We start from the raw sequence: 24,194 nt of genomic DNA, 5'->3' as shown, positions 1-24,194 counted from the left end.
AAGTTTAAGGGAATGTAGTATACTGATCACAACCATATAGCATCCCAGCACACTAACTGGCTGACAGAATTACATTTCATTATATTCCAGCACAGACAGTAAAGCAAATCTCACATCCAGTTCTAACTTAAGTTTAACATAGAGAAAGTGTGAATTGACAATGCTGCGCTCCTAACCTTTCATTGACAGTCACATATGGGTTGCATGTGGTTATACAAAACTAGCAACAATAAATTCCTGAAGTAACGTTTTATTCCCAAAGTAGCAATTAAGTTTTACTATCCAATAAAGTGTGAAACTCCTGACAGTGACCATTCTCAAATGTAAGTTACACAGTAGATATGTACACCAACAGGATCTGACATTAAAATAATATTATTAAAGATCCTGGGGAAAGCCTGTAGTAATGAGGTGAATCATCCCTTTACTACCTTTAATATGTTATCTCCAAAACTTGGATAGCAATCTTATAGCACTAACAAAGAAAAAAATTATCTATTTTAAGCCAACCAACAGCAGAATTGACTTTACTGATCATTCAGCCATATGGATAATTTTAGTTTCCAAAAAGCAGTGTCTATGGATGCTGGCATCTATACCCTTTGATTTTATTACACTGATCAGTGGGGCTTTTCAGTTGTAAGGCTCAAATGGGAAATAATATTTTTCAAGATCTCCAAGGCAGCAAAGAATGTCAGCTTTTGAGTGACATGTGGCAGCAAGTGAAGAATTTAAGTTTGTGGGAGACATGCTTATAATTCAATTAACCTGTCTTGATTTAAAATGCCTGGTAGAACTTCTGCTATCCTTTCAAAATGAAGAATTTGTTTCTAAGCATGTATCCCATTTGGGAAAATCACAGTTTAAGGGTTGCACTCTTAGGGTAGGTCTACACTTACCTCCGGATCTGGCGGTAAGCAATCGATCTTCTGGGATCGATTTATCACGTTTTGTCTAGACGCGATAAATTGATCCCGGATCGACCCCGGAAGTGCTCGCTGTCGACGCCGGTACTCCAGCTCGGCGAAAGGAGTACGCGGCATCGACGGGGGAGCCTGCCTGCCGCGTCTGGACCCGCGCTAAGTTCGAACTAAGGTACTTCGAATTCAGCTACGTTATTAACGTAGCTGAATTTGTGTACCTTAGTTCGAAGTGGGGGTTAGTGTGGACCAGGCCTTAGTGCCTGATTCAAAGCCGACTGAAGTTAACAGAAATACTCCCACTGACTTCAATAGGCCATGGATCAGATCCACAGTTAAGACAGAATGACCCAAAGGTGGAGGGAGCCTGCTCAAACTGATTCTAATAGCAGAATTCCCCTGTCATTTTTTTATTTTTAGGATAACAACAACATTATTTAAAGCATTTAGACCTCTGAGTGGCTAAAATACTGCTCCTGAGAAAAAAAGACATTAAATTTCAAGTGTATTTTGCTTTCTCTCCTTTTTCCTGCAGCAATCAAACTTCCAAAGGTCAACTTATTTAAAACATAAGCAATCTTTTAGTAAGAAATCTAATAAAACAAATTACTATTATTTTCCCATTCTTTTTTTCATCAAGACACTGCAGGCTTGAGGACTCAGTAGAGAAGGGGCCAAGTGAATCTTGTAGACATGCCAGAGGTATTACCTCTCTGGTTATTATTACAGTGTATGCTGCAGGAACTAGTAATAATATGCTTAGGAAAGGTCCACTAATCTCAGAACAACATCTCTTACAAAGCAGGGACCTGACTCTGAAAACCCTTGGTAGCATCAATGTAGGGTTACCATTCGTCCGGATTTTCCCGGACATGTCCGGCTTTTTGGTCCTCAAATCCCCGTCCGGGAGGAAATTCCAAAAAGCCGGACATGTCTGGGAAAATAGGGAGTGGTCGTGGGACTTAGGCCTGGGCTGGAGCTGCTGGGGCTGGCCATGCTCGGCCACCGGTGGGTGCCGCTTGGCCAGGGCCGGAGCCGCTCGACCGGAACTGGGGCCCGAGCCGCTGGGACTGGGGGTACTCGGCCGCCAGCCGGCGCCGCTTGGTCAGGGCCCAAGCTGAGCTGGAGTCGCCGGGGCCAGAGCCTCTTGGCTGGGGCCGGCCGCCAGAGGGAGCCACTTGACCAGGGGGGCCAGACTGGGCTGTGCCTCCTCGCGCCCCCCCTCACCGCCCCAGCCCGAGCTTATCTGCTGCCTGCCTGCCTCAGGCTTCCCGCGAACATTTGATTTGTGGGAAGCAGGGGAGGGGAGCGTTCAGGGGAGGGGGTGGAGTTGAGGTGGGGCCGGGGCCCCGTGGAGTGTCCTCCCTTTAGAATATTAAAATATGGTAACCCTAATCAATAAGAATTTTCATGATCAGGACCTCATGGCTGCTATGACACTATGGGCTCATGTGACCAAGTCACCTGGTACTGGACTCCATCTTGGAATACCAGTGTTTTTCCACTGAAAGGCGTGGGAACCAAGCTTGTAGACAAAGGGTTCCCGCCCAGGGCCGTCCTTAGGCATACACAGCATACGCAGCTGCGTAGGGCACCAGAAAATTTGGAGCATCCCTGGGTCTTAGTGTCCACACTCCCGCCTCTTCCTATCCCTGTTCTGACCCTTCCTGCAGGCTCCCACCACAGCTGGCTGCTGCAGCATGGTGACTCTTACTCCTGAGGGGATCTAGTAACTTAAAAGTGAAAAAGCCTTCCAGACCTATTAGCACAACACTGAAACTGTTAACGAGCCATTCAAGTGGTAATGAAGCCATTTAACAGGCATTTGCCAACCCCCAGGTATATACTCTCAGTTTCTGAATTTACTAACAAAAACAGTTGTGCTGTGCATTACTGTAATTTTTACTCAGAACATGTTAGTCTACAGGACCTTAGTTTAAAATTTGCTTTAAAAATATTTCATTAGAAGATTGCTGAATCTTTATAAAAGATTATAAAATCACATCTCTAAAAAATCCTTGCATAGATTTTAGATCCACAATCTGAGTATTCATCTTTAGCCTTAAATGCTTGGATCTCCAGACATAGTTTTTTTAAATAAATCCTTCAAAAGACCACTCTTATCTAAAATACACATCTTAATTTTAATTATTATAGTACAAAAAACTCGTTTCCAAAGTCTTCCTGTCCATCTCTTTCTCCCTTCACCTCGCTGCTGAAGAGAGGCTAGCTCTTAAAGGGACAACACCCCTTTCCTTCCAGATAGCTGGACAAACGAGTTTTCTTTTCTTTACTTCTGACTATTTGACGAACTAGTTTTAAGAGAACGCTCCAGCAAAATCAGTACCTGAGTGAGATATAAAATCCTTTATTATGCCTAAAATCTTTGGAAACATTTTTTGAAGTTGGTGAAATTTCATAAATATGTCTGTTATGGAGATCACACACAGTAAATTAGTGTTCCCTTTTTCTAAAAGCAATGAACATTGTTATGAACACACTAAATCTCTGTGACTGATTAATTAAAAATAATGTCTTTGTTTCAATGAGTTAAATATGTAGTAATCTGGAATGATTACTTTATGAAGGCTTAAGAGAACATTTAAAATATAAAATCAGCTTAGAAATACTGATTAAGAAAATGTAAAACAGAGAAGAGCTGCATTATGTATTCCATAATATTTAATGTTGTATTCAGCAGGACAGCTGACTTGCCCTTACTACAAAGTTTTTGCAAATAAATCTCTGACAAACTTCAGGGTATATCAAAATACCTGTGACTGACATTTTTTTATTCCTAAATTTAGTGCTTTTAATTGGGTACCTTCTGCATGTCCAGTCTTCACCTTCTGACATACAGTGGAAAACATGCTCCATTATCTTTTGAAAAAAAAAAAAAAATCACTCTTCTTCAATTTCTTTCTAATGTCATTTGCTTCATTTTGGCACAGGCAGAAGAGGTGGGCTGGGGAGCTAACCTCCCCAAGCGGCAGCATCACCCACCGCCCATGACAGCAGGTAAGAGCGGGTCGGCTCCCGCATACCCAGCGCGCGCTGCAGTGTCCGTAGGCAGGGGCCATAGTTACAGAGCCGAATGCGCCAGTGCCGCACATTCTGTGTGAGGGAGAGGATACAAGGCTCTCTGCAGGGATACTGTGACTCTCCGCCACCGTGAGGTGGGCCGGGCGGCTCGGTATCTTTGCTGGCTCATCCTCCGCAGGCTGTGAGCCCGGGCTGCCGTCAGGCATAGGGGCACAAGTTTAATAACACTGCGTAGGGCGCCATAAATCTTAAGGACAGCCCTGTTCCCCCCATATGCAAAAGCTATTTAAGGCAGGGGAGTGACATCATCATGGTTCTTCACTGACTCCCTGCCTAAAGGAGACTCTTGGAAACACCTGAGGAACAAGGACTGAACTGGCGGGAAGTGCTGGACCCAGGCTAGAGAGATTTCTAGCCTGTGAAAGGAATACCTGGGGTTTTAAGCTGCAAGCAAATGCAGCTTACCCTTTAAGAGCCTGCAGCTGGCTTAAATCATCATTTAAGGTGAGAATTTGCTACTCATATCCAATCTCTTTAGTATATTAAGCTTAGATTGCATTTTTGTTTATTTGCTAGGTAACCTGCTTTGATCTGTTTGCTATCGCTTACAATCACTTAAAATCTATCTTTTGTAGTTAATAAATTTGCTTTATCACAAACCAGTGTGTGAGTTACAACTTGGGGTAAAAAGCTGTTGTATATTCTCTCTCCACATTGAGAGAGAAGGCGAATTTCATGAGCTTACACTGTACAGCTCTCTGTGCAGCACAAGACGGTATAATTTTGGGTTTACTCTCCAGAGGGGGGGTGTGCTTTTGAGCAGCTGGGCAGTTCCTTAACTGTAGCGTCCCCATGCAGAGCAGATCACAGCAGCCTGTAAGTTCTGCAGCTGGGTGTCTCTCTACCTGTGTGCATGCTGGTGAAAGAGCAAGCTTGGAGAGCGTGGCAACTTATCACAGCCCCACAGTGAGAGAGGGAGCCCAGGCTGGTGGGTTGGGGTGCTCAGTGGTACCCCAGTTTCAGGTGGCACATGGGGGGGGGGGGAACCCATCACAATACCCTCAACCTTTTCTCCAGTCTAAAATTTTTTGGTTTTGAAATAATAATAGTTAATGTAGTGGGAAACAAATGAACAACACTACATCCGGAATCCAATGATAAAGGGCATGAAATTAATTTACAGAAATCTTAAAAGATTTGGCTTATTTAGTTACAGTAGCTAAGCTTAGCTATAACTATAGGCATCTTTAACATATTTGTTCCAGTGGAAAAAACACCACCCTTTTGAAAACTATTTTTTAAAGTAAGTTCCTTAAGCAAGTGATCTTGGGCTAGTCACTTCACCCTCTCTCTGTTTCAATTTCCCCATCTCTGAAACTGGGCTGTTGGAAGGATTAACTAGAGCAGAGGTGGCCAACCTGGCTCTGTGGATGAGGGGAAAGCAATAGACGTGTTATTCCTTGACTTTAGCAAAGCTTTTGATACGGTCTCCCACAGCACTCTTGCCAGCAAGTTAAAGAAGTATAGGCTGGATGAATGGACTAAGGTGGCTAGAAAGCTGGCTAAATCATCGGGCTCAACTGGTAGTGATCAATGGCTCCATGTCTTGTTGGCAGCCGGTATCAAGCGGTGCGTCCCAAGGGTCGGTCCTGGGGCTAGTTTTGTTCAATATCTTCATTAATGATCTGGAGGATGGTGTGAACTGCACCCTCAGCAAGTCTGCAGATGACACTAAATTGGGAGGAGTGGTACATACGCTGGAGGGTAGAGATAGGATACAGAGGGGCCTAGACAAATTAGAGGATTGGGCCAAAAGAAATATGAGGAGGTTCAACAAGGACAAGTGCAGAGTCCTGCACTTAGACGGAAGAATCCCATGCACTGCTACAGATTAGGGACCGAATGGCTTGGCAGCAATTCTGCAGAAAAGGACCTAGGGGTTACAGTGGACGAGAAGCTGGATATGAGTCAAGAGTGTGCCCTTGTTGCCAACAAGGCTAACGGCATTTTGGGCTGTATAAGTAGGGGCATTGCCAGCAGATTGAGGGACGTGATCATTCCCCTCTATTCTGCATTGGTGAGGCCTCATCTGGAGTACCGTGTCCAGTTTTGGGCCCTACACTACAAGAAGGATGTGTCAAAATTGGAAAGAGTCCAGCGGAGGGCAACAAATCTGATTAGGGGGCTGGAGCATATGACTTATGAGGAGAGGCTGAGGGAACTGGGATTGTTTAGTCTACAGAAGAGAAGAATGAGGGGGGGGATATGATAGCTGCTTTCAACTACCTGAAAGGGGGTTCCAAAAAGGATGGATCTAGACTGTTCTCAGTGGTAGCAGATGACAGAACAAGGAGTAATGGTCTCAAGTTGTAGTGGGGGAGGTTTAGGTTGGATATTAGGAAAAACTTTTTCACTAGGAGTGTGGTGAAGCACTGGAATGGGTTACCTAGGGAGGTGGTAGAATCTCCTTCCTTAGAGATTTTTAAGGTCAGGCTTGACAAAGCCCTGGCTGGGATGATTTAATTGGGGATTGGTCCTGCTTTGAGCAGGGGGTTGGACTAGATGACCTCCTGAGGTACCTTCCAACCCTCTATGATTCTATGAACCTGTGGCTCCGGAGCTACCTGCGGCTCTTCAGAAGTTAATATGTGGCTCCTTGCATAGGCACTGACTCCGGGGCTGGAGCTACAGGCACCAACTTTCCAATATGCCAGGGGGTGCTCACTGCTCAACCCCTGGCTCTGACACAGGCCCTGCCCCCACTCCACCCCTTCCCCCCCTCCCCTGAGCCTGCCGTGCCCTGGCTCCTCCCCTCCCCCCAGAGCCTCCTGCATGCCACAAAACTGCTGATGGGGAGGGAAGAGGAGGTGCTGATTGGCGGGGCTGCTGGTGGGTGGGTGGATGGGTGGTGCTGGGAGCAGAGTGGGAGCTGATGGGGAGCTACTGATATATTATGGTGGCTCTCTGACAATGTACACTGGTAAATTCTGGCTCCCTGTCAGGCTCAGGTTGGCCACCCCTGAACTAGAGGTGTTATAAGGATTAATTAATGTTTGCAAAACGTTTTTGGATGAAAAGCACTGTAAAAGTGCATTATTACAATATACTGATTTATGCAGGGTGGTCAAATTATTTAAAATAAAAGCTGTTTTTTGGCTATAAACTTATCAGGTCCTAGAGGGAATGCATAGGTTTTATTTTCTGGACAGTAATGTGAAGAGCTCTGTACACTCCCAGCCATCACTGGATGATGACCTACTTCCCAAATGAGTCAGAAAAGAAACAGCTACTTTTCTATGGTGCTGCTCTGACTGTGAAATATAAAAAGCTTGTTTCTCCTTTCTCAAGGGAGGCAGAGCTACAAAAACAGGAAAGCAGCAGTGATGCAGAAACCTGCAGGTGATGGTCAAAAGAGGGGAGAATGGAGGAAATTATCTAAAGGAAACTACTTTAAGCAAAAACAGCCAGGTGACAAACATGTAACAAATGTATGTAACACTTTAAGCAAAGTGAGAATCATGTTTAAGACTCATGATTAGTACAGAGGTTTAACTTAAAATGTCACTGCTGGTTTTGGTTCAATATTTCAAGTTATTTAAATAATTTTAGATGTTTAGATATTGACATCTGACTTGCACTTGTCCTTAAGCACTGTTGGTGCATGGTGTGACGTTCCCATGCTGTTTATCAATGTCCATGTAGTTCACATCTTGGATACTTTACTACTTAGGCCTTGAAATGTCAAAACCAATCTAGCCCATATGAAGTAGATTAAAAACTGCTTAACTAATATCTCAAAAGTAACTATAAATTAGGGTTACCATACGTCCGGACTTTCCCGGACATGTCCGGCTTTTTGGGCCTCAAATCCCCGTCCGGGGGGAAATCCCAAAAAGCCAAACATGTCCAGGAAAATCAGGACATGCGGGGCCAGGGGTGCTGGGCCGGGGGCCGGAGTCGGGCCGGGGGTGCTGAGCCGGGCCGGCGGGACTGAGCTGGGGGCCGGGGCTGGGCCGGCGGTGCTGGGCTGGGAGCTGGCCCGGGGCTGGCACCCCAGGGCCCGAGCCGAGCCAGGCTGGAGACGCCGGGGGGGGCCAGATTGGGCCGTGCCTCCTTCCCCCCCCCCCCAGCTTACCTGCTGTCTGCTTCAGGCTTCCCGCGAATCAAATGTTCACGGGAAGCAGGGGAGGGGGCGGAGTTGGGGCGGGGACTGTGGGGAAGGGGTGGAGTTGGGGCGGGGGCGGGGCCCCGTGGAGTGTCCTCTTTTTGGACACTCAAAATATGGTAACCCTACTATAAATGGGGATTCATCATCCAATGGAACTGTTTCTAGTGAGGTCCAGCGGGGGTCTGTTCTCGGCTAACTGCTATTAAATATCTTTATTTTCTTACAGATTATTGATAAAGTGATTACTAGTTACATTTGCCGATGACACAAAAATTAGTGGAATGGTAACTAATAATGGGGACAAGTCACTTTTTTACAGACAGAGCTGGAATGCTTGGCAAGAGAGGCTCATTTTAATATAGCCAAATACAAGGTCATAAATCTAGGAACAGAGAACGTTGGTCACATTTATAAGCTGGGGGACTGGATCCTGGAAAGCAGTAACACTGAAAAAGACGTAGCTAGGGTATTGTACTGGGAGCTCATGTTAAACTGGTTATTTACAATTACCGCTAAGAGGGCGAACACAATCCTTAGATGCATAAGAAGGGGAATATCAAGTAGGTGTAAGGAAGTGGTATTACATCTGTATACAGCATTAGTGAGACCATTACTGGAATACTGTGTTCAGTTTTGGCATCCACACAGTTCAGAAAGAAGCTTGAAACTTTTCTAAAGAGTTAAAAGCAGGCTATCAGAACGATTCAAGGTCTGGAAAACATGCCTTGTATTGACAGGCTCAAGAAGCTGAATCTATTTAGTTTATCCAAAAGAAGCTTAAGAAGCAATTTGATCACACTGTATAAATAAGCACATGGGGAAGAGATTTCTGATAGTAGATGGCTTTTTGGTCTAGCAGAAAAAGGAACAACAGGATCCAGTGGTTGGAGTCTTCTCACCCATTGTCTTTCTGCTTCAAACTCTTCGCCCTTATTGTCTAAACCTTCAAAAACCTGGCTTCCGCTACACCCAAACTACCTGACACACTGTTCCTGTGTCCTTCTTTTGTTAGCTGTGAGCTTTTTTCCATACAAGTCTCTATTCCTGGAACCCAGTCTGCCTAACCACCAAGTCCCTCTTTCAAACACATACATTACAAGGGGCCTACAAATTCTAGGATTGCACAAGATGTTTGAAAACCTTGACATTCTTCCCCACCTCAAAAAATTCAATATGGATTGCTGAATTACCCATGATTGTCAGCTACTTAAGTCTAGGACCCTGCCTTCATACCTTCCTGGGCATCACCTATACACTGTTGATGCTATATGAACTATTTTTTTTTTAAAGAAGAATCACACTAAGAACAGTATTAAAACAACCTATCATTCTATTTTTTCATGCTGCAATTATAATATGGAAATATAATCTGTAATTTGTACTTGACACAAACTTCTGTCCAATTTGGATCTGGGTCCAAATTTCTCCAAACTTTAGGAGTATTCAACTCCAGAGCACTGGTTTGACCCACGATGGAGAAAGGGACCAACAGTAACATTCTGATCATAATATGAGCTTCCCTAAATTTCAGAGGTGTTCGGACACATGGTTGAGTTCAGGGCATCTTTAGCTCTGACAATTTCACAGTGCAAATTTAAAAAAGTATATTTTACTTCATCATTCTTCTAATCATTTGTGAGGAATTATTTTTATGTGCTGTATCTATCAATTTAGTCTAATGAAATAAAATACATTCTACTCCTCAAAAGAGACTCTAAAAACTAACAGTGAAGTCTCTAGACACAAAAGAAAGCAAAGATCATTAGCTAGTAATAAACAGAACCTGTTTTCATTGGCATTGTGACAGCATATTTAATTTCTTTAAACTCAAACAAAAGAAGAACAAATAATGCTGTAGTCACATATAAGAAAACAATTCTGCCTACATTTTACCCACCTATAATTCTTTTATCCCCTTCTCCAGCCAGCATTCGCAAATGCTACTTCTGGGGGAATTCTGCGCCACTGCATACAAGCAGAATTCATGTCCTCCCGCAGATACCCCTTCCCCCCGAAAATACATTCTGCCAGATAGGCACTGAATTACACCTTTTGCCCACCAGGGGCTGCTGTGGCACCAGAAGAGAGGACAGGCACATCACAGGCCAGAGCAGCCAGCCGCGGAGAGGGAGGAGAAGAGGCTTCATTCCTCACAGACCCATTGGGCCAGGTGAGGAGGCACAGGAAGGATATGTGTGTGTGTGTGGGGGGGACAGACAGCAGGGCTGCTGAGGGTCACATAGACAGGGATTCAGAAGGGCTAGTGGTGAGGGACAGACTGGGGTAGGGGCATAGGGGCTAGTGGGGTGACAGCAGTGAGCCAAGGGCTGAACGGCAGTTGGAGTGCAGGGCCACATGGGGATGGGCGGTAGGGTGTGGCTGAGTGGGAGTGCAGGGACATGAGCATGTGCACCTTACTTAATGGGAGAGGTTAGGGGTCAGCCAGGGTCTGCATGGGGGAGGCTCCCCAACTCCCTAACAATCCCTCCCACCCCAAAAAAACTGTTCCCTACTTCTCCCACCCACACCCAACAACCCTCCAGGTTCACTCCGAGGCTCCTTCCAGCAATTACTTCCCTCTCCCTCAGCTCCTCCATTACCCCTGACCTCACTAAGCCTTTGCACTGCTTCTGAGTGGTGCGGAAAATACGTTTCTGTATTGTAGTTTAAATGAATTATTACTTAAAGTTCTGAATTAACACGCCCAGTAAGGAATCTATTTGTTAAAAAACATTTCCTGAATCTTTTTTGTTGTCTGACATACTTGCTGACAGCTATTTTGAAACGAATTTCCAAAATAACTGAAAATAGCATGATTATATTGTGTTATTTAGACAAATAAAATTTGCAGATTTTTAAATGTTTTGATGCAGAATTCCCCTAGGAATAAAATGCATTCCACCATCAGAAAACAGGCACATTAGGTTTACAAAAGAAAAGGAGATGTTTTCAAACGCTATCATCTGTATCCATATTAGAGCATCATTCTCATGAGATGAGAATTATGGGTTTATTAAAAAAGTGACACAGCCTGTAGCCCAACCTAATGGTCTGGAGCTGAAGTGTTGCAGGTACATGTGAGATCCAAGTTCTTGACACTGAGTGGGCAGGGCTTGGAACAGATGCTACTAGTCCGCAGGAGAGGGTGAAGCACATCCAGTATTTGTACACACACTAGTGGGCAGTCAACTTTTACAGCCATCTAGGAAGAGACTGCTTGCTATAGGCTGAGTACAGTTTCTATGGGTGGGAACTTAACCCCCCCACCAAACCATACCTTTTAATAAATACATATGGAAATAGCGCAGACTTCTATCTGCCAAAAGTCTTGATGTACAGTAGTTTCTTGGATAGATTAGTCCCTGCATCAAGAAGTTCTAAGATGGTCAGATAACTGTGGTGAATTGGAAGGCCTTGCACTGAATGAAAGGTGCCCAACATAAAAACAACAATAAAGAGGGCCTACAATCAGGGAGACTATAAGGTACTGTAGTTGGTTTGCATTAGTGAGCCATGTGACAAAGGTTCAACACACACAGAGTTTATGTACCACCATTATATGTTAGCATGAATCCTTCATGTAGTGATTGCTACTGGAATCGGCCTCGATCTCCATGATGGCTATTGAAAGCAATCTGGGAGATTTTAATAGGCCACTAAAAGTCTGGTCAGCAACACAGCGGGGCTAAGGCAGGCTTCCTACCTGCCCTGGCTCCACACAGCTCCCAGAAGCGACCGGCATGTCCGGCTCCTAGGCACAGGGGATCTCTGCGTGTTGCCCCCGTCCCGGGTGCTGACTCCGTAGCTCCCATTGGGCGTTGCAGGCATGCCTGCAGGCAGGGACAGTGTGCGGAGCTACCTGGCCCTTCTGCCTAGGAGCCGTACATGCCAGTTGCTTCCGGGAGCTGCCTGAGGTAAACACCGCCTGGCCAGAGCTTGCACCCCTCACCCTCTTCTGCACCCCTCACCCTCTTCTGCACCCCAGCCCTGAGCCCCCTCCTGCACCCAAACTCCTTCCCAGAGCCTGTACCCTGAACCCCCTTCCGGAGCCTGCACCCCGAACCTTCTCCCACACCCCAACCCTCTGCCCCAGCGCCGCGCCCCCCCCTCCACTCCAACCCCACCCCAGAGCCTGCACCCACAGCCAGAGCCCTCACCCCCTGCCACACTCCAAACCCCTACCCCAGCCTGGTGAAAGTGAGTGAGGGTGGAGGAGAGCGAGTGACAGAGGGAGGGAGGATGGCGTGAGCCTGGGATAGGGCCTTGGAGAAGGGGCAGGGGCTTGGCCTCAAGGAAGGGGCGGGGCAAGGGTTTTTGGGATTGTGCAATTAGAAAGTTGGCAACCCTACTGGGGACAGACCATAGGTTACATCCTGTGGCTGGATAATGTGATGCCAGTTTTAGCCAGAGACAGAAAAATGGCTGAATCTGGATGAAAACATAGCCATACTTGTAAAATAGTAACATCTATAACGACAAAATAATTCTAGTGAGGCTACCTAAAACCAAACTTACTGTGAGAAAAAGGTAATATGGTACCATAGGTCTAGTCCTGTGAAGTACTCAGCATCTTCAACAGGATCTGGATGGTATTCAGCACTTAACAGGAGTAGTCCCCTATAAACTCTTGTTCAAAAACACAGCTTCTACTGAAGAGTAGAGTAACTGGATCCAGTCATTTTTGCTTAAAACACATAATTGTTATTGCTTATTTATCGATATAAGCTGATTAAACAGATGGATGAGAAAATGCAAAATGCTGCCATAACAAGCAATATAAACTATACCATTTGTGAAGATATTTTGCTCACTTTATTTGGCAGTTCTACTCTGTCCACCCAGACAAAATATTACAAAGAAAACCAGATCTATAAATTGTCAGCCTCATGAATTCATTAACATCAGTTTAAATCTTAATATAATTCTTTGAAATTGTATTATGATTAGATGCAGTGTCAGACAAAATATTAATGCAAACAGGCCTTACTCAGAGACTTGAATGAATTCCCGTTTTTAGTATTCAGTATGACCCTCCATATTATTTTTGTTAATAGCCATTTCAAGGAATTCTCTTTTTTTGGAGGGGAGCAGACAGAGTAATGAGTGGGTAGGCAGGAGGGCAAGGGAACGCTCAGAGCCATCAACAAACCCTAAAATTTGTGGTTCAATATGTGTTTTTTTTATATCTATCTATATCGATATCTATAAATATATATATCTTCCCCTGCATTTTATGTAACTTTGATTTCTTATGCGAGTGATCATTTTTAATGTAAAACAATGAAAACAAATGAAATTGCTATGTTTGATTTACCTTAATACACATTTTGCCATCCTCTTTAGAATTTAAGATTAAGTGCTCTGAATATATGTTGGACATTCTATGCAAAAAATGCAACTGTTATTTAACCAACCTGAGCTCTATTACTGTATTCTGTAACTGATACATTCAAAATAGCAGAGCATTTTACTACTGCTTTCTAGAAGTCACTAGAAAGTCAAATTAAATAAGAAAGGCAAATTTAAAAAAATAATTAAAGATAAAAAAAATCAACAGGCCTGAGACATATCCTTTCATATAATTACAGTTTCTAAAATTGCGAGGCAGATCCGAAATCTAAGCACAGTAATCACAACTTAGAAATACCAACTGCTCTTGCAGGGATGTTGGTGCCTGCACAGTGCTGTTACTGCTACATCATTGCTGTTGGGCCTAAACATCTCTCTAGCACACGTATAACTAATAGACAAAAAAAGGACAAAAATGTTGAGTTGTGAGTATGCACACATGAGAAATCACCACATTGGGGATTTGATACTCAGAAGACTCAAAAGAACATTCTGAAAGGGACAGATGAACAACAGGATACTGCCTTCCCGGAGCTAAGACATGAGACATCACTCCAAAATTAGAAAGCCCTCAATTAGAAAGGATCAATTCGTGGTGTTTCATATCGGCATTAATGACACTGTACTGTGGGACATCTCACCGACCAGGGCTGGCTCCAGTCACCAGCTGAGCAAGCTGGTGCTTGGGGTGGCAGATTGTTGGAGGTGGCATTCTGTCCAATCCTAGGGTGGCACGGACGCCTTTTTTTTTTGGTTCCGCTTCGGCCACCCTGTAGGGGTCGGCGGCACGGAGTGCCCTGCAGGGCAGTCCTCTTCCTTCCCACCCCGCTGACCGGAGCGGAGCCCTCGCAGCAGGCGGCAGTGTGGCAGCGCCCCTGCTGTAGCCATGACCGCCCCCTTCTCTCTCTCTCCCGCCCACTCCCTCCCCCTACCGCCCCCCCCAGCCGGTCCCCCTGCACCCACGCTCCAGCCGCGCCGCAGGTTTTATTTTTGCTTTGCCGTTCTGGCCGGCCTGTTTTTTTGTTTTTTGTTTTTTTTGCTTGGGGCAGCCAAAAAGCCAGAGCCGGCCCCGTCACCGACAGTAGATGACTTCAGGGAACTTGGAAGTATGCTGAGGAAGAAGAATGTCCAAGTCATCTTCTCTGAGACCCTTCTTGTCCCATGAACAGAACAAGGCAGAAGACTCTGGAAGTGAACCGCTAGCTAGGTAAGCGGTATAGGATTGAGGATTTTGGTTTTGGGAAACATTGGTCCACCTTTTATGAGGAAAGGGGTTCTACATATTTTGGATGACCTTCACTTCATTAAAAGAGGGATCAATTTTCTCTGGAACAGGCTGACTAGAATAGTCAGGAGAGCATTAAACTAATAAAAAAGAGGAGGGTAAAAAGATGAAAGATATGAACGTTCAATTAGCACAAAATTGAGATGTTGAGAACAAAATTAATCAAGGAACTGAAGGACATGAAAAAATTCTTGACTTGCTTATGTATCAATGCTAGGAGCCTGGGTAACAAACAAGAGAAATTAGAATTTGTCATTTACAAGCATAAATTTGATCTAGTTGGTATTAGTGAAACCTGATAGGATGATTCCCATGATTGGAACGTTAAAATCAATGGCTATAACCTATTTAGGAAGGACTGAGCAGGCAAAACAGGAGGAGGAATGAAACTATGTAAAAATTGGCATTACCTGTTTTCAAGTCACTGATTACTTCAATGAAAATGATCCTGAATGCTTATGGATCAATGTCCTAACAGGTAAAGCAAAAGATGGGGTAACAGTTGATATCTGCTAAAGACCATGAAGTCACACTAGGGAACAGGATGACCAGCTCCTTATGCACCCATCTATAATGTGCAGGAAAAAAGTCTGTGTGATCATGGGAGACTTCAATTTGAGTGACATGCTGGAGGTCTCATGTTGCCAATACTAAAACATCTTGGAATTCCTCAATGTTATAGACGACAAATTTCCTAACTCAGAAAGTGTTGCATCCAACATGAGGGGAATTTTATATTAGACCTCACCTTGACAGATGAAGAGGAACTGATCACAGAGCTAAAAATTAATGGTAACTTAAGTACAAATGATCATGACTTCAACACATTTATAATGTGCAAACAGAATAAAGCCAGACCAGGGATATATATACTTGGTGCTTTAATAGGATCAGTTTCACAAAACTGAAAACAATTAGGAGCCAGTTCAACTGGGAGGAAGAATTTTATCAGAAAAATATGAATGATAATTTGAAATTGTTGAAGATGCCCCCAAAAGCCATAATCCTACAACAGAGAAAGAAGGCCATATTGGTTAAAAAACTGACCTGGTTTAAAGGGGGAATGAAGGCAACTATAAAAAATAAAAAGTATTATATAACAAATGGAAGACTGGAGAAATTGATAGTAATGAACATAAATTGGAAGCCCTGACCTGCAGAAAATGGATAAAGGAAACAAAGGGACATAAGGGGAAATCTAAGGCCAGCAGAGGTAAGGACAATAAGGAATTTTAAAAATATATTGGGAACAAAAAGAATTCTAACAATGGCATTAGTCCATTACTAAGTGGAAATGGCAGAATTATAAATAATAATGCAGAAAAGGCCGAAGTGTTCAATAAATATTTCTTTTCTGTATTTGGGAAAGAAAGATGATGTAGTCATATATAACACCACTCTTTCCATTCCACTAGTATCTCAGAAGGATGTTAAACAGCAGTTACTCCAGTTAGACATTTTTAAACAAGCAGATCCAGACAGCTTGCATTCAAGAGTTTTAAAACAGCTGGCTGAGGAACGTACTGAAGCATTTATGTTTATTTTCAATAAGTCTTGCAACATCGGGGAAGTTCCAGAAGACTGGAAGAAAGGTAATGTTGTGCCAATTTTTAAAAAGAATAAATGGGATGACCCAGGTAGTTATAGGCCTGGCAGTCTGACATTGATTCTGGACAAGATAATGGAATGGCTCATTCAGGAATCGATTAATAACAAATAAAGAATGGTAATATAATTAATGCCAATCAACTTTGGTTTGTGGAAAATAGATCCTGTCAAACTAACTTGATGTGTTTTTTTTTTAAATGAGATTACAAGTTTGGTTGATAAAGCATAAATTTGATCTAGTTAGTATTACTGATATTAATGTAACATACTAAGACCATGTCTACACTAGCAAGCTTACAGCGGCACAGCTGTAGTGATGCAGCTATGCCACTGTAAGATTGCTCATGTAGCTGCTCCATGCCGACAGGAGAGAGCTCTCCCATCAACATAATAAAAGCACCTCAATGAGCAGTGGTAACTATGTTGGTGGGAGAAGCTCTCCTGCCGACATAGCGCTGTGCACATGAGTGCTTATGCCAGTGAAATTTATGTCGCTCAGGGTGTGTGGTTTTTTTTCACACCGCCGAGCGACATATGTTTTTCCAACATCAGTGATAATGTAGATGACTTCTTAAGGCATCTGACTGAGTACTGCATGACAGTTTGATTAAAAAACTAGAAAGATATAAAATTAACATGGCACACATTACATGGATTAAAAGCTGATTAACTGACAGGTCTCAACATGTGATTTTAAATGGGGAATTACTATTGAACAGATGTGTTTCCAAGGGGATCCTGCAAGGATAGGTTCTTGTCCCTACACTATTTAACATTTTTATTCATGACCTAGAAAACATAAAATCATCACTGATAAAGTTTGCAGATGCCTCAAAAATCAGGAGACTGGTCAATGTAAATGATGAAGAGGATAGGTTACTGATTTCAAGTGATCTGCACAGTTTGGTAAGCTAGGGCCAAGCAAACAATATGTTTTAATATGGCCAAATGTAAATGTCTACATCTAGGAACAAAGAATGTAGGCCATTCTTGATGGGGGACTAACTTGGGAAGCAGTGACTCTGAAAACTATTTGAAGGTTGTAGGAGATAATCAGCTGAACATGAGCTCCCAATGCAATGCTGTTGCCAAGAGAGCTTATCCATCCAAGGACTGCATTAACAGGGAAATCTTGAGCAGGAATAGAGAGGATATTCTACCTTTATATTTGACACTAGTGTGAGTGCTGCTAGAATACTGTGTCCAGTTCTGGTGCCCACAATTCAAGAACAATATTGATAAACTGGAGGTGGTTCAGAGAAGAGCGAACAAAGAGAAGGGTAAGGGGTGACTTGCTCATGGTTTATAAGTACCCACGTGGGGAACAAATGTTTAGTAATGGGCTCTTCAGTCAAGCAGAGGAAGGTATAACACAATCCAATGGATGGAAATTGAAGCTACAGAAATTCAGATTGAAATATGGTGTAAATATTTAATAGTGAGAGTAATTAACCATTAGAACTTACCAAGGGTCATGGTGAATTCTCCATCACTGACAATTTTTAAATCAAGATTGGATGTTTTTCTAAAAGATATACTCTAGGGATTATTTTGGGGAAGTTCTAAGGCCCTTATTACACAGGAGGTCAGACTAGATCAGGGGTTCTCAAATTGGGGGTCATGACCCCTCAGGGCATCACAAGGTTATTACATGGGGGGGTCGCGAGCTGTCAGCCTCCACCCCCAAACCCCACTTTGCCTCCAGCATTTAAAACAGTGTTAAATAAAAAAAAAGTGTTTTTGATTTATAAGGGGGGTTGCACTCATAGGTTTGCTGTGTGAAAGGGGTCACCAGTACAAAAGTTTGAGAAACACTGGACTAGATGATCAAAGTAATCTCTTCTGGCCTTGGAATCTATGAATCATTCTGTGTCATGTAGCTTCCTCGTTCTATGAAGTTATACAGACAACCCTGTTCTTAAAGTATTATTGACATACTTTTTCCCCCTAAAATTCACAAGCATACATCACAAATTTTGGTCTCTATATTGACCCCATTAAGTACACAGTTGAGATTTGATTTAAACAAGACAAGAGATCCAAAGTAATAGACAAGATTTTTACAAACATATTTAAAAAGAAAAAACACTTAAGGGGCTGGCAAATTCACTGAAATGCAATGGACTGTTCTCCAGTCAGCACTCAAACATCTCAAACCACTTAGATACAAAAGCTCAAAATAAAGAAACTTTGGCTGTAAAAGACTAGAAATAAGTGTGAAATATTTCATCTTGCAAACTGTGTAAGAAATCTAATGCCTCATTCATTCTGCACAGCATTTTTTTTGTAAAGAACATTTATTTAAAATGGATTCAAAATAAAATAATGCAGAAAACAATATACAGCTCTAACTTTTATTTAACTATAGTTTTTGGTTTACCATATGCTTCCTTCAAAAAGAGAACCTTTTGGCATTTGTGAATAGGCTCAAGTATCTTGAAAAGCTGAAAAGTGAAACATAAAAGTTTCTCTCTGCTATGTTCCTATTTGATCTTTTGTCTCATATGTTCCCCCTTACGGTACATGAGAAATACCTCTCTGAATAATTCATAAGCACCTAGACAGAAACTAGCTTATCCTTTTGAATAAAAAGGTTAGGTCTGAGAAGCTGTTTGCAGCTGTTCTGCTGTGCAGCAAAGGGAATCTTAATTTTTAAAAACATCTTCCTAGCACAATAAGGAGAGAAAAGTTTAACATTCCAATACTGCTAATCAAAAATCTAATAAACCAGATCAGAGTTCAAATATAATCTTTTAAAAAATGCAAGTGTTTTTAGGAAGCATCACAAGCTGACATCACAAGCACCTAAAATAAAGCAGGCAGTGTTTTCCTGTAATGTTTCAGTTGCTATTGACACTGTCAAGGGAGCTATGTAATTCCAACTCACCAGGTAGGATAAAGATGAACCAATATTCAGATAGTTTAAAAACAACAACAACAACAACAAAAAACCATTTCTGTATTTTATGAGGTAACACATTTACCCTTACGGTGGAATTCACACTCCTTTCCGCTTAACTGGACAGAATTAAATTCTTATCCTGGAAACAGGTTTCAGAGTTGCTATTCCAGCGACTCTTCTATCCTTTTCCCAAAAACCCATTCATATTAACACATCCAGATCCTGCCTCACCTCCCAAAGGACACAGAAGGGAAGAAACTCACATATGGCTACTCCACCCAGGCAACCTCACAGTGGTGCAGAACCTTGCACTGGTTCTCTGTACCTAGGTGAATTTCACCCTCACTGGTTTTGGCAATTTTAGTCATACCCACTGATATATTTTTAGTCAAAAAATAGAATTCACCTTCTAAATCTGACAGTGTGAATGGAATCATTTCAGCTCCACTCTTTTAATAACTGACCTTTTAAAGATAATAGAACTTCTGCCTTTTGTCTAGAATTTGTATATTATTCTTTATTTGAAAATGTATGCTAAAACTTGATATTCCAATGACTTTAAAAGTACCTCTCATGTACATTTCCCACTGAACATAATAATATGGGTCCCATTTAAATCACTGGGAATTTTATGCATGTGATATGTAGCATGGAACACAGTGGATTTACAAAAAAGAAGATGAGATCTAGACTATACACAGTAGCCTCTATTCAGATATAGTCAAGCTCAGCTATTCATTCTTCTCAAAACAGATCATTCATATTGCGATCTAAATCTGCAAAATTAAGCCATTTTTGTTAGCGAGTGCAAAATTCACATGAAAATGGCAAAAGCAGTACCCTTTCTTTGACTCCAACTTACAAGCAACTGATTTTTTTTTTAAATTGCACCTCAGCCAGGAAATTAATAATTTAGGTCAAATATAAATTTAAATGATTATAAACACCCCAAAATTGGGGCACTATAATATCAATGCAATAAGCCCCCAAAACAGAGTAGCCCAACTTGAAGTTAAAATGTTTATCCATTTGGACTTAAGACTTACCAGTCTCTGCATACTTTTTACATGGGTAGGACTGATAGATAAGGCCTCTTCATACCAGCGTTTGGCTTCATCAATATTTCCTCGAAGTTCAGCCACTTGACCTCTCATGTAGAGGACATTATGTGACATTGGAAAGAGGTTAGCTGCTTCCTGGATACATGCTGTGGCTTCAGCAGGCTTCCCAATTCCTATATAGACTTCAGCTGAAGGAGAAAAAAAAAAAAAAGAGTAAATACATTAATGTATTTTTCTCTGGTTAATCATAATATGCCAAAATATTGCAAAACGGTTACATTTTCTTGAATTTTTTTTCATTTCCTGCCAAGTGAATAAGGTTATTTCACTCAAGAAGGGTCATAACTGAAGCTACAAGAAGTGCCACATAAACCGTACCCAAAATGAATCTTTTAGAAAATAAGCAGCTTTTCTATCTGTAATATGAATACTTTAATTTTTTACAATGGCTGTTCCAAAGAGCGGAGAGGTTTTTAATAGAAATGTTTTAGTACTACAAAGTAACCTTAATAACAGGTACTTTTAATAAACACTGGCGAGTCTAAAAGACCTATCAGCATATACGCTGGCACTATTAAAGAAAGCCACTGTGTCCCCATGTTTCAGGTGTCAGACTGAAAGGCACCAATTATTGAGCTGACTGAAAAGTTTCTGCTTGTTATTGACATGATTTGTCATAAGCTGAGGGAAGAGGCATCTGCTCACGTTCCCAACCACTGTACATGGCAACCTGATCCAAATTATCCTGTGTATTTAAGCCTTTTCTTCTTAAAAACACATTTGATAAGAAAAAGAAGGTTATCGGTAACGTAACATAATTGAATCACAGGCTTATTCAGCATTCTGATTTGCTGAGAAACTGCTTGGGAGATATGAAAAATAAGTTATCTAACTCAGCCTTCCAGTAATTTTATGTAAACATTAAAAACTGTAGAATTATATTGGCAACAATTAATTTAAAATATATCATAACTGATATAAATAACTGGCTGGCCTGAGAATGAACTGTCTTTAGGTTGGGTTGGCTAGCTAAAAGTGGCTCAATAATTAATTAATTAATGGTTAGAAAAAAAGTGTTTTGTTTCAGGCATTCCCTCAGTCTTAAACATTATCATTATGTTGATCAATTAGCCCAAAGTCTGTCCTTCGACTGGGAGGAGGGGGGTTAAAAATGGTGGATGAGCAAGGGACTGTTACCTTCCATGTTTGCATAGCACAAGTGGGCCACAAATAGTGGTTGGGACCTCTGGATGCTACCATAGCACAGTTTATAACAAACAGCAACTAATGTGGGTTTAAAAAGTCAAAGCACTACAGATACATTTCTTCTCTTCAAGCCAATGCTCATGCTACATTATTTGGAGTAATACATCAACTGCATTTAAAAGGGTAGGGACATTAAGAGCTCAATCCAATGTCTACGGAAGTAAACTGGAGTCTTTTCAGGGAGTTTAATGATCTTTGGAGGAGGCCTTAAATACATTCAGGTTGATGAGATGTACCACAATCAATCTTAAGGCACAGTTTTTTGGGATAAAAAATTATATCAAACAAACAATAATTAATATTACTTCAGTCTATTCAACTTAAAGAAGAAAAGGAGAATGTAAGTCTTCAGTTGGTTGAACACCTGTAATTTATTAATTCTTGTACTCTGTCTATCCACCTACAACAATCACAACCATAGCTCCTAGGCATCTAACAAAGAGAGTGAATAAACACAGTGTAAGAGCCCACACAATCTAGTTTCCCCAAAAATTTATACTGCTCTTTTTAAAGAATTCTTTGTTACTTAATGAGGTTAAAAGTAACCTTGAATCTTTAAAATAGCATCTATCACCTATATCCTCATGTGATGGATGATTTTAACTGGAGAGCTAATTTATAAATGTAAGTGGACATGCAGAGAGAAGGTGTAAGAATGCTACAGTGGGCAGGACTGAAACAATCTGCTGCCCCTCACATTATATCTCATCCACCCTGAATCATGAAAATTAATATCCTTTCCAAAAGTTTTGTTTATAACAAATCTGATATTTTTTGTTAGGTCCAATCCCTTTTTGAACCTTGCTAAATCCTTAGCTTCAATGACATCTGATAGTGGTAAATTCCACAATCTGATTACACATTCCCAAGCTTATCAATCTCTCATCACATATGAGTTTTTCCCAGCCCTTAATCATTCTAATCTCCCTTCACTGAACCCCCACTAATTCTGCAGTATCCCTTCTGAGATGGGGGACCAGTACTGCACACACCATTCCAGAAGAGGCTGCACCATTGTTTTTATATAATGGCATTATACTATTCTCTATCCAATTCCTTTAGCAGCTTACCATCTTGTTTGTTTTACTGAATACAGTCGCATACTAAGAGGCCTTCATTGAGCTGTTTCCACTATCAACCTGGCCCCTTTCCTGAGTTTATATTGATTTTAATTTAGAACCCTATGAGATGAAGGGGTAGTTTAAACGTTTCCCTTCATGCATTTATCGATACAGAATTTCATTTGCCATTGTGTTGCCCACTCACCTAGCTCAGTTAGGTGCTCTGAAGTTCTCTGTGGTCTTGACCTACTGGAATAACTTTTTGTCATCTCCAAATTTTGCTGCCTAACTACTCACCCCCCTTTCCAGATCCTTAATATATCACATGGGACCTGCGGTTAACCTTTAGCCACGATTAAAATTGCTCATTTATATCTACTCTTTGTATCCTCTTTCTTCCTATTTTTGATCTATTACAATACTTTGCCTTCTTTTGATCTATGGCAATACTCTCACCCCATAACTACTTAGTTCTATAGAGAAGACAGAATCAAAACGACACCCAGGCCTAACGGAGGACTGGTGAGGTCAATAGCACCAGAGAAACAAGGGCATGATGAGTTCGGTTTTGGTTACATTAAGTTTAGGTTGACAATGAGCCATCCAAGAAAGAGATATCAGAGTAAGAATAAGAGATGCAGCATTAAGTAAAGAGAGACAGATCAGAAATGGAGAGGAAGGTTCAGAGTTGCTGGTGTAGAGATGGTTGATGAAGTCATGTGAGTAGGTGGTGTCACCTAGAAACACAGATTTGAGGGAAAAGAGGCATTGATCAAACATGGAGCCCTGGGAAACACCTGTGATAAGAGGGACAGAGTAGGAGGAAGACGCATCTAAAGGCGCACTGAAAAACAACCAGAATGGTAGGAGAACCAACAGAGGACAGGAGTCATGAAAGTTTGAAGGAAACTGATGAGAGTGAGTGATTAATCAGAAAGTTCAGGGAAAGAGATGGGTGAACACTCACTTAAGGTTCAGAATTTAATCTTTTGCCTATTCTGGTAATTTACATGAACATTTCTCTCACAGTGTTCTCTGATTAATACCATTACTTCATCTTTTAGGAATAAAAGACAATTACCTTTTCTGTGTTCTTCGAGATGTGTTGCTCACGTCTATTCCACAATAGGTGTGCGTGCTCGCCACGTGCACCAGTGCCGGAAGTTTTTCCCCTAGCAGTATCCGTAGGGGAGTGCCCCAACGACCCCTGGAGTGGCACCTCCATGGCACAGTATAAGGGGCACTGCACGCTCCCCCCACCCTCAGTTCCTTCTTGCCAAACAACTCTGACAGAGGGGAAGTCGGGACGGATGTGGAATAGACATGAGCAACACATCTCAAAGAACACCAGTTATGGAAAAGGTAACTGTCTTTCCTTCTTCAGGTGATTGCTCATTTGTATTTGAAAATACATGATTCCAAGCTATATCTGTTGGAGGTGGGTAGGAGTTCACAAATTCTCGGGACGGAATACAGACCCGCCGAACCCAGCGTCATCCCTGGGAGATGATTACATGAACTGAAGACCACGT

The 24,194-nt window shown here is 42.0% G+C and overlaps 1 protein-coding gene across 5 annotated transcripts in view; it reads right to left on the bottom strand.

Annotated features, from left to right (window-relative positions):
• TTC7B (tetratricopeptide repeat domain 7B) overlaps positions 1-24,194 on the bottom strand; it is a 315,699-nt gene that overhangs the window by 42,135 nt on the left and 249,370 nt on the right. For all 5 annotated transcript variants that reach the window (XM_034768134.1, XM_034768135.1, XM_034768136.1 and 2 more), the window contains one exon: positions 20,321-20,523. In XM_034768134.1, coding sequence (XP_034624025.1) covers positions 20,321-20,523 — 203 coding nt within the window. The remainder of the gene's footprint in view (positions 1-20,320; positions 20,524-24,194) is intronic.

This window comes from Trachemys scripta, chromosome 4 (genome assembly GCF_013100865.1).
Source record: "Trachemys scripta elegans isolate TJP31775 chromosome 4, CAS_Tse_1.0, whole genome shotgun sequence".
NCBI classification, from domain to species: Eukaryota; Metazoa; Chordata; order Testudines; family Emydidae; genus Trachemys; species Trachemys scripta.
This window is presented reverse-complemented; position numbering and strand designations above follow the sequence as displayed.